The 11,305-nt window shown below is 38.9% G+C and overlaps 1 protein-coding gene across 1 annotated transcript; it reads right to left on the bottom strand.

Moving 5' to 3' along the window:
• Window positions 1-2,571: 2,571 nt before the first annotated feature.
• LOC125240073 (polycomb protein EED-like) lies at window positions 2,572-6,581 on the bottom strand. Its single transcript, XM_048147921.1, has 8 exons — window positions 6,448-6,581; window positions 6,082-6,224; window positions 5,171-5,342; window positions 4,558-4,764; window positions 3,843-4,175; window positions 3,476-3,628; window positions 3,104-3,220; window positions 2,572-2,803 (listed from the first exon to the last, which is right to left on the bottom strand). Exons 1-8 carry the CDS (start codon window positions 6,469-6,471, stop codon window positions 2,711-2,713), a joined length of 1,242 nt encoding a protein of 413 aa, XP_048003878.1. The 5' UTR covers window positions 6,472-6,581; the 3' UTR covers window positions 2,572-2,710.
• Window positions 6,582-11,305: the final 4,724 nt, after the last annotated feature.

The raw sequence follows: 11,305 nt of genomic DNA on the forward strand, positions 1-11,305 counted from the left end.
CCTTATGCACATGTGCAACAATGGAAATGTTTATCAGAACTTGTCATTGTCATTGAACTTGAGGCAAAAGGACTCTTTGGCGATGGAAAGCCACGATTGATGTTAATCAGTTAAACATTTAGATTAGAAGCTTTTCCGTTAAGTGTTATTAAAATATGCGCAGCCAAATCCAACTCGAATATTTGTATTCAGACAAACCGTTATTCGAAATAGAATTTGTAATTTAAGTAGGTACATTTGTATGCAATGAATTTAAAGAAATGCACATTGGTTATTGTTTTTAACAACAGTCTTTATTGTTAGTTTGATTAAAATAATGATTAAAGACTGAATTAAATTGAAATGACTAAAATCAATTACACTGTCGTGAATTAAAAAGTTAAGTAGACACGGGACCGGCATTCGCGGGGTGCGAAGAAAAAATGCTGTTACCAGGTTATTTTATTTTCGCCATGTACGCATATTCAATTATTCAGCTTATGAAATTCACATTAAAAACTGCGGTTGTCAACGCACTGAGTTGTAATGAAATATGCCAATACAATTTTATGTTACAAATGACACTAAATGAATCTTGATTTTTGACTGAAAATGACCACTTTTTTTCACTCCCCGAAAAGAGCCGTAGGTACCGCAACGAGAAAGTTATGTCTTAAGTAGAAAAGAAAACGTTAAATCGGTGTTAGTTTAGATGAAAGTGATTTATGTACTAGGACACGATAGTAGAAGCAACATGTTATTATATAACGAGTAGCGGACACGAGATAACACCTTGGCCCCTGTGATTCATTTAGTTAAATCTAGGATTTGATAGTCATTAAATAAAATTTGTCATAGAACTGTGTGGTTTTATTTTTATAGTGGCACCTGTCTCCTGATATTCAACTGATGACTATGAATTGCCATGAGCCTTTTCTATTGGCCGCTGTACACATATGGCCAACGGTTCCACCAACCCTTTGTGAAACCCCTTGGCCAAGATAAGAGCCGCTGTTTACACATTGGCGAACCAATCACTTGGCATTGGCTCTTCATGAAAGATGGACGTGGAATGGAAAAGTCTAGGAAATTCTAGGTCATAGACGTTGACAGAAAAATTTGATTAAAAAATAATAACCCCGTAGTAAAATTAAAATATTTGAAATATTAACAATTTTTTGAATATTATGATAAGAACATTTATCTTTTTTAGGAAATACATTAAACATTTGCAAGGTTATTTTATTTCCTAAAATCTACACTATTATTGACATAGATAAACTTATTATTTTCGTAAATATTTCACTACTGTCCTCTCTGACGGCTGACGACCAACTGAATGAAGCGCCAACGTGTAAACGCAGTTGGCTATTGGCGCCAAGATCCTTTGATGTGTGGACAAAAAACCGACACCAATCGGTTGGCCGGCAAGCGCAAGCGCCAACTGCCAACTTACGGCCAAGTAGCCCTCTACACGCTTGGCCAAGGGGGTTGGTGGAACCGTTGGCCATATGTGTACAGCGGCCATATGGATGCATATATGAGGAGGCACACTCAAAGGTTATGACAGATGGCGCCACCCTATTAGTCCATACGCGAGAGCGAGAAGATATGTTTTTTCTCTCTCACACATATGAATAACAGTGACATGCCTAGACACTTACACAGGCGCCGCCTGGCGGGATAAAATGTCAGTGTGCCTCCTCATTAAAGCCTTATGGCCGCTGTACACATGTGGCCAACGGTTCGACCAACCCTTGGTGGAACCCCTTGGCCAAGATAAGAGTCGCTGTTTACACATTGGTCCACCAACCACTTGGCATTGGCCCTTCATAAAAGATGGACGTAGAATGGAAAAGGCTAGATAATTTTAGGTCATTCACGTTGTCAGCAAAATTTTATAATAACCTCGTGATAAAATTAAATTATCTGAAATATTAACAATTTTTTGAATATTCTGATAAGCACATTTATCTTTTTTAGGAAATACATTAAACATTTGCAAGGGTATTGTATTTCCTAAAATCAACACTATTATTGGTTTAGATAATCTTATTATTTTCGTAAAACTTTCACTACAGTCCTCTCTGACGGCTGACGACAAACTGAATGAGGCGCCAACGTGTGAACGCAGATGGCCATTGGCGCCAAGATCCTTTGATGTGTGGACAAAAAACCGATACCAGTCGGTTGGCCGGCCAGCGCTAGCGCCAACTGCCAACATACGGCCAAGTAGCCCTCTACACACTTGGCCAAGGGGTTCCACCAAGGGTTGGTCGAACCGTTGGCCACATGTGTACAGCGGCCGTTATGGTAAACACACGTCCGTTTGTTTTCTTCTAGTACTCAAAGCGACCGCTAGATGTCACTGTTCAGTGTAGAAAAATCCTGAATCGCGCTATCGAGATTTTTCGGTGATAATGACCCTATATGTGGTTCATGTTTAGTTTACCTATAACATGCCAGGTGGCGCTGATTCGTGTAGTAAAAATTCTGAATCGTGCTATCAAGACTTCTTGGGATAATAACCCCCAACTATTTTACCATTTCATTTCTTAAATTATTTGAATCACGCTGTGTAATAAAATACAGTTTGACTAACAAAGTCCAATTTTATTGTATCACAAAATGTCAAAGTCTTTAGCAACAATGTCAACAGAATTTCGAGAAATCTTAAGATCAGCTCAGCTGATGCAGTCGGGATCGCGCTCGGTCGCGAAGAACAAACCGCTCAGTTATTGGTGTTGTTGACGCGATCCCAACGCCAAATGGTCCCGTCGTCGCAACAAGCCAGCAACACTTTGCCGTTGCGTGATAACGTTACCTGTGAATAAAAATGCATTATAACAACTTGATCAGAGGCATGTAATGTAAAGAACACCCACAAAATTGGTGGTGTCACAACTAATTTTGGTTAATTTTTGAGAGGTCATGTTCGCTACACGTCTGCAATTACTTTCTAATGAATTACCATTTCGAGCGCTATTATTTGTGATGTTTCAATGAAAAGCCTGCACACTGCGGTAGTTGATAAGATCACCTTACGAACAACAGACAATAAGTAACCTTTTAAATTTGGCACATTCTATGCGAGAGACGCGCATGCAATAGGAAATTTTCTCACCTGTCGCACGGCGGCCACGCACCGCGGGTGTTGTAATTGCGCCACTCGCGACCCGCCTGCCACGTTGCCGAGCTCCCACACCATGGTCTTTCCACACTGGTTTCCGAGTGCAATCACCTAAAGACACCATACATATATTACTAGACATATGGGATAAGAAAAGAAATGTTTTGCTCAGGATAAGAGCGACTGTATGAGGAACTTCGTTATATGTGTGTTTCTAAGCAATATTTAGCAGTCTAGATTGTGTTAGAAGGACACAGAAGAAGTAATCGCACATAACGTCCGACATCACAGTCAGGGTCAGTAACGCTGACTTGAGAATCCTGTAGTCACACAGTTATTATCTTGGCAACAAGGTTGGTAGCTTACCCGTTGGCTGTAGTCTACTGCAAAGCGTATAAACCAGATCTCGCACTCCTTGTAGTCGAAGCGATGCACAAGCGTGACTGAGCTGTCGCCTGGCCGTGGCTCGGCGTCCTCCAGGCGGCCGGGCTTCCAGCAGATTATCGCGTTCTCGCATGACTGTACAATATGATTAGCATGAATAGTGTGTGTGTGTGTGTGTGTAAAAACATAAATGTACACTAATTTGACACAGCTATCGAAAAAACGACAGACTCAATGTGGCTGAACCCATCTATCCCACATGAGTTTATTGTTGATCACAAGGATATCAGGGATTTGGTTGCAACTCGGGTAAAACTGCCTACCAAAAACCTATTTAAATAAATATTACCTTTGACAAAATCAGATCACCCATCCATCTGACGCAATCCACATAATTTCTGTGTATGTCCCTAGTTGAGAAATCGGGAAAGTGTTCTTTCAGTGAATTGAATGGTCTGAGGGCACGATGCGGGTTAAAGGAGTAGCTCTGCTTGATAGCCTCATGCATGGACGGTTTGTCAAGGCGCCAGAGCTTGAGCGAGTGGTCCATGCCGCAAGACATGATCCGTTCGCCCTTCAGGTCGAAGTCTGCGCTGAGGACCTCGTCGCGATGGCCTTCCACGCCGCCGAAGATCGCGATGCATACGTCAGTCATGATGTTCCATAGTCTGAGGGCGTGGTCCTGACAACATAAGGTATTATGCTGAGGAGTGTTTTACTAAAGGTTTATTTCTTTATGAAGACCATACAAAAATAAGCCTTTTTGAAAAGATGCTCCTCATTTAATGGCTGGGTTGCTAAAAAATAAGCTGAAATAATAGCTCTAGGTCTCTATGTAATCTTCGGCTGCGGACTGGACTGGATACGCCTACTGTGTGTCCTTAAGTCCAACTTGAGTAAATGCCACCATTCTGGTGGTTTTACATAGACTTAAATACCACCATAAAATATCTCATATCAGTAAGTGGTTAAGGCTCTTCTTAAAATAATATTTATCTTGATGACCAAACAGATCTTGTTATGGAACCATTAATCATTTAGTTTGGAGTACCTAAAATACAAACCTTGCTAGCAGAAAGTAGCAGGTTAGGGTCCTTCGGGTGGAACTTGACCTCATTGATGGCATGTCCATGGCCAATATAATGCTTTATGCATGTGTGCGTGGAGGGCTTGAAGACACGTACGACGCCGCGCGACCCCGCCACTGCCAGCAGTGGTAACCCTGTTTCCTCTTCGTAAGACCAAGCACATGTGTAGAATGTTTCGTCCACCTGAAGTATTTACAATATTTATTAGTATCAGACTAATGCCTCCTGGGTCAACAATAATATTTAGCCAGAAGAAAAATAAATATGAAATAGAAGCAAGTTATCATGTCAAAGTGTGGCAATTTGATCACTAATAGTAAATTTTTTTTATGAAAAAAAAATTACTTATTCATCTGGTCATATTACATCTTTCTATCAATTTTAACACATTCATGGCCAAAAACCAATTAGGTGGGTTAGTCTTGAATTGAAAATGGGGAGCTTGGTTGTATTGTTGTTGTTGTATGTCCTGTTGGTTGTATTACCACTTATCAATTGATTTCATTTCCGGCATTTGCATTATTCATTTTGTATGTGATAAAAAACGCTAACTTGTTTCTTACATATGCAAAAGCACATTGTTACTTACATCTGGATCTGCATAGCACTGAAGCAGTTTAAATCCCCCAGCCTCCGGACACTCGTATATGGAGACTCTGTTGCTGCCCACCACTGCAAAAACCTGCGGCTCATCCTCTCCCAAGTGGTGGTTGAATTGGCAACCAAATAGTGGTTGACCGTGGTCTTCTTTGGCACTACAACTGTTAGATACAAAATTAAAGCATAGTTACCAGTAAACTTAACAAAGGCCTTAAAGTGGAAGTGGGCGGGACATGTTTCACGAATACCGGACCAGCGCTGGACTAAAAATGTGACGTCATGGAAAGGGCCACTAGGAAAACGGGGCAGAGGTAAACCTGTTACTAGATGGGAAGACGAAATAAAAAGTATAGCCGGCAAAAATTGGATGATAGCCCAAGATAGACCAATGGAAAACTCTGGAGGAGGCCTTCACCTGCGAAGACAGGGGTTCTTGCAAGATATTAAAAAGGAAAATATAGAAACTATATAAATTGTTAAATTTTAAATTTTTAAAGCAAGAAATAAAAAGCTATTTTATTTTATTTATACCAGTAAAGTTTGAGAAATATTCTATTGTTTGGTAGAATAAGTAGTTAGTTTTATTTAAGTAATAACTTTGTTTAATTATTTATTTTAACATACATATGTACCTATGCATGTAGGCGCTCACTACAATTGTAAAATACCTTTACTCATTTAGCGAAATGTGATTATTTCTTTTGAGTTAATAAATGTCTTCAAGGCTAAGTTTTGATTATAGCTGAATTGATTCTAGCTGCATTGCAAGTCATCCATTCTTCCAATACAAAATTATGCATGCACATCCATGAGAGAGGTCTAAATTTGTATCAGGGGTCAAAGAGTTTAGTAGGGTAGTAGTAATCCCTGTGTTTTGATAATTTGCGTCTGCTAACTTACTTGAACTTGTATGGTGGTTTCACAGGTTTTGTGGCAGTTTTCTTTTTACCGCGTCTTCGTTTCTTGGCACGAGTGTTTGTAGGAGTCTCACTTCTTGAAGTATTGTCTGTGTTTGATGTGCTGTCTACGCTAGATGTGTCGTCCTAAGTAAATAAATTGTGATTAGTTTTTATTAAGATCACGCAAGACTATAATGACCATTTTAATAAAGCAGTATTAAAGGCTTCTTTCTAATCAAAAATATGTGATCTAACTGCTCTAAGTCACAGCTTTATTAATATCAGCACATTCAAACTTTCGTTAATGAAGTATCTTTGTTTGGTTATGTATTTAAAGACAATATTAAATTTTGCACATTATACTTACAGCCTCGTTGTCCGATAAGTTCATGTTGATTAATTTTTTTAATCACGAAATAGTTTTTCTTAAATACATTAGCCTATATTTCAATATTCACCACAAACTACAACGGCGTCCTACGATATTATTCTTTGATTTGACACAAAACGTCAAATGTAATGTCAAATTTTCGCGGGAGAGACATCGGGTACGTTCTGAAATTATAACATTGAATAACCTTCCATTCCTATTAAAAAAGCGCTCACAGACAGTCATAGACTACCGCACTGCACCAAGATCAAACAAAAGAAAGGAAAGGTCAAACATGAATGAGAGCGCGGAAAAGATAAAAATATAAATTTCTCATAGTCACCTTCGTGCGGTGCGCACAGACTACTAACGCTCCGCGCACACGGATGCAACATTGCACGGCAACATTTTTTGTCTCTGTCGTGCGTCTAAGACAGTGCGCACACGGGCGACAAAGTTGCTCGGTGACTTTCGTATTTGTATGAAAAGTTGCGTCGTAGACCGAGCGACGGAGACAAAACAGTTTTGTCGCCCGTGTGTGCGGAGCCTAAGGAGTGACGACAGAGACAAAAAATGTCGCCGTGCAACTGTTGCATCCGTGTGCGCGGGCCCTAAGAAAATAGAAGATTGCGGTGCGGTGCGGTTGTTTGTTAGACTCCGCGCACACGGGCGACAAAACTGTTTTGTCTCCGTCGCTCGGTCTATGGGCTAGTACGAAGGTGCGCACACGAGGCGACGCAACTTTTCATACAAATACGAAAGTTGCCGAGCAACTTTGTCGCCCGTGTGCGCGGAGCCTTATAGACTGATCGTCTTTGGCTTCCCACAGACAGTCTTAAAAATTCATAATCTTAAAAAAAAATTGTATGCAAATTGACACTGACAGATCTGTCAGTGTCAGTTTGAACTGTCAGATTGCATACAATTTTGACGTGATAACGTCTAATAACCATCGATCTACAATAGGGACTGAGCTCACACTTTTTTTGCCATACTAAATTGAACCTTATCACCTGCGCATAAAGGCGTTCTTGACAGACTAGCAAAAGTGTGTCCACATGAGAGGGTCAAAGTTGGGGCTGGTGTCCCTCTCGCACGTGTGACCAGTGTTAAAAAATTACTATAGTAGAGTCTGGCTAATGAAAGTTGAACCCAGTATTTTTTTAAAACAGCAACTCTGGATGTCATATCATCGATTGTCATCTGTCAGTGTGACTGTCACTTTAACGAATTTCGGTAAAAGTTAACAGCGAAATCTATAAATAATAATGAATAACACCATAAAAATGAGTAAAGTAAGTGCTGTAAATTAATTAGATTTAATAAAAAAGAAACCATGTTATCAATGTGTTGCCAGCTCCAATTTTTTTGAAATTGCCACGTTTTTTCGGGCTCAACTTTCATTAGCCAGACTCTAGTAGTATTTTTACCTGTATGATAACTAAGTTTATAAACTTCTTAAATTATTTTCGTATTATATCTAGGCAAGGGTATTAATACCTTGTAACGAATTGGTAAGTCATTATTATGAAGCCATAAAACCAAAAAATTGCGCAATTATTAAAAACCTTTAATTGGGTATTAGTAGATTTGGTAGTAACTTTGAATATTGACTGGTATCCCTAAATGATGACAGTGATGACGTCATTCAAATGATTTTGATAGTGGTAATAAGTGCGAGAGGGACACCAGCCCCAACTTTAACCTCTCATGTGGACACACTTTTTGGCCTAACTACTCATTCTGGTTTAATTATAATTCTGTGCTAATAACTCGTTACTACGGGCAGCATGCACGAAAAAGATGACGTCATTGTCCCGTTTCGCAATATAGCTTTAGCGCCATCTATTGGCGCGCGTTGGAACTAAGCGGCTGATCGATGCGCTCGGTATGGTTATAGCGTGTGGCCTGAGTAAAGCACCACAGCTGGGACAGATGGCGCGCCCGTGTGTTGTTCTCGTTAAGCTGAGTTTAGACCAGCAAGTTATTGCTGCAAGTTTTGAGACGCAACTATAGGTAAGAGTGAGTGGCAAATATCTGCATCTCTTTCTAGCATATACTTCTGTCTCAAAACTTGCAGCAATAACTTGCATGTCTAAACTCAGCTTTACAAAATTAATTATTTTAATTTATACGACTTTTTACAGAACATATCCCGTCTGAACTCATCATAGATTTAGAATTATTAAACTAGATTGTGTAGTTAGGTCAAAAAGTGTGTCCACATGAGAGGTCATTATTTGGGCTGGTGTCCCTCTCGCACTTACTGACAATGTCAACATTATTCAGTGAACGTCGTTTTTAATTATACAAATCTTTGATTTATTGGCATCAAAATAATTACATTGTAATTATTTTCCAATTCTTTGAAATATATCGAAACCCTAGTTTGAATATAACACTAAAATAATATAAGAAGTTATAAAGTCAGGTAATATATATATATAAAAATACTACTATTATGGCTCATTAACACTGGCCACACGTGCGAGAGGGACACCAGCCCAAACAATGCCCTCTCATGTGGACCGTTTTCGATAGTTCAGAATAGCGAAAACGGTCACCTTTTTGTCTCAGTAATAAGGTTCAATTTAGTATGGCAAAAAATGTGATTCCGCTGTCCCCTGTCTTTGGAACTCACTGACAATGACATTTGGGCCGCTAAACATGGTACAATAGGGACTGAGCTCACACTTTTTTGCCATACTAAATTGAACTTTATCACCGGTGCAGAAAGGCGTTCTTGTCAGACTAGTAAAAGTTTTTGGCTTAACAATTCAATCTAGCTTAATATATATAAATCTATGGCATAGAACAACATGTCGGGTCCCTATATATAGGTCTAAGGTTTTATTTGAAAATTGAAATGGTCATACAATGCCAAAAATTGTAAGTATTTGCAATATTACTTTCTATTATAGTAAAACATATATTTTTTAAGGATTATAATATATATACGTATGTTTTTTCATAGCCAAATCTGGTCTGCTTTGGCAAACATTGCCATCATTGCGGTAAATGGATGGAGCGAAGAGCTTTGAGGAAAGATTGTAAGTATTCACTTCTGATAATTGTGTTAAAGGTTTTTTATCTATCTACTCACACCCGTATTCCCAAAAGTTATTGGAAAATCACTAGAAAGAGTGCAGAGGAAGTTCTGTAGGCACATTTACAAACGACTGTACGGATATTACCCATATTATGTATCCATCTCTATTCGTAACAGGAATGGTTGGTCTTCAAACTCTAGAAACCAGACGGAAACTGCTGCTGCATTACCGCCAACTGTTTCACCATAGAGTAGATGACGCATCCGTGCTTGAGAGAATGGGGCTGCAAGTGCCAAGAGCGAATGTGGTGGTTGGCATGCCGGGCGCGGTGCCGGCGCGGCGGCGGCGGCGCCTGTTCGCGGCGGCCGGCGCACCGCTCGAGCCCGAGCTGCTCTTAACCGCATCATGTTGGAGACAGACGATATTGACATATTTGCTGATAGTGTTGGTGTGTTTTACAGAAAACTCTTAAGGTTCATAGACTCTACACTCCTTAGGTGATTAATGTAATAACCATAGTTTAACTTTTAAGTGTGTTTGCTTTTATTTATGTCAATTTAACTTGTACATAATTGTATTACCACATAAGTGCTTTGGTGAAATACTGTTAACTTTTGTGTATTTTTAATAAATAAATAAATAAAAAAACGTGAAAAAAGTCCCAGAATCGGGCCCCTTTTGCTATACTCTGACCGCCCCTGTCTATACTACTGTAATGTTTGACGTTATCACGTTAAACTACCGTCCGTAAACCGACTTTACAGACAACCAATTTTTTTTTAAGATTATGAATTTTTAAGACTGTCTGTGGGAAGCCTTTAGCAAGTCTTCTACTCTCCTCGAACCTTTTTAGTTACTTGCGTATGGTGTTAACACTGGCTGTTATATAGGACTTGTTAGGCCACAAATTAAAAAAATATGTGTTTAGTATACGAATTCCACGTTAGATGGTGCTGTACCTTGAATAACAATGGCTGAATCACGCTATTAAGATTTTTATTGAAAAAACGACCCCAAAATGTTATATTTGTGTCAAGTTAACAAAATTCACGTTAGATGGCGCTGTATCATAAACTAAAATTTCAGAATCGCGCTATTACGATTTCTCTTGAAAATGCGACCACAATAGATAAGGTTTACCTTACTTTGTTATTCGAAAACGGATAGCAAAATTGCATTTTATCCACAAGAGTGTAAAGTAATTTCATACAACTTTTAATCTGAAGCCTTGAGCTGGCTGGTAGAATTTACTTAGCTTTTGTTCAGTTTGATATTTTATAGTCAGTATTTTGTTCGTGTAGGTGGTGAAAAGTTTTGCGTTTCACTCGGTAGCAAAGTTTGTTTAACCTTCGTGCCTTGAAAGCTTGAAACCCTCGCAACGCTCAAGATTCCACTTTTTGAACCGCGAGCGTAGCTATTGGAATCTTTCGCTTGCTCGGGTTTCAATATTGGCACGTGACGTGCGGTTAAACAACAACTTTGCCCCCTTGTATAAGTAATAACTATTGTTTTACAAGGGGAAAAAGTAAAGTGAGTAGCAAAATTGATCTTTACCACTACCAGTTGGTGTGGTGAAAAATAATTATTGTAAATCTTTGAAAGTGTATTTAACTTTAGGTTAAATAAATTGAAACAACATCAACAGCTAATTACATTTATTATTTTACTTTCCGATATAAATAAGGAACATATATTTCATATTGTTATAAGGCAATTAAACCCTATAATTAAAATGTAAATCAAATAGTTTGCCCGATTTTGTCACAAGGCGACAAACAAAAATAAAATGTGCATAAGGACTAGGT

The sequence above is a fragment of the Leguminivora glycinivorella genome, chromosome 2, assembly GCF_023078275.1.
Source record: "Leguminivora glycinivorella isolate SPB_JAAS2020 chromosome 2, LegGlyc_1.1, whole genome shotgun sequence".
NCBI classification, from domain to species: Eukaryota; Metazoa; Arthropoda; class Insecta; order Lepidoptera; family Tortricidae; genus Leguminivora; species Leguminivora glycinivorella.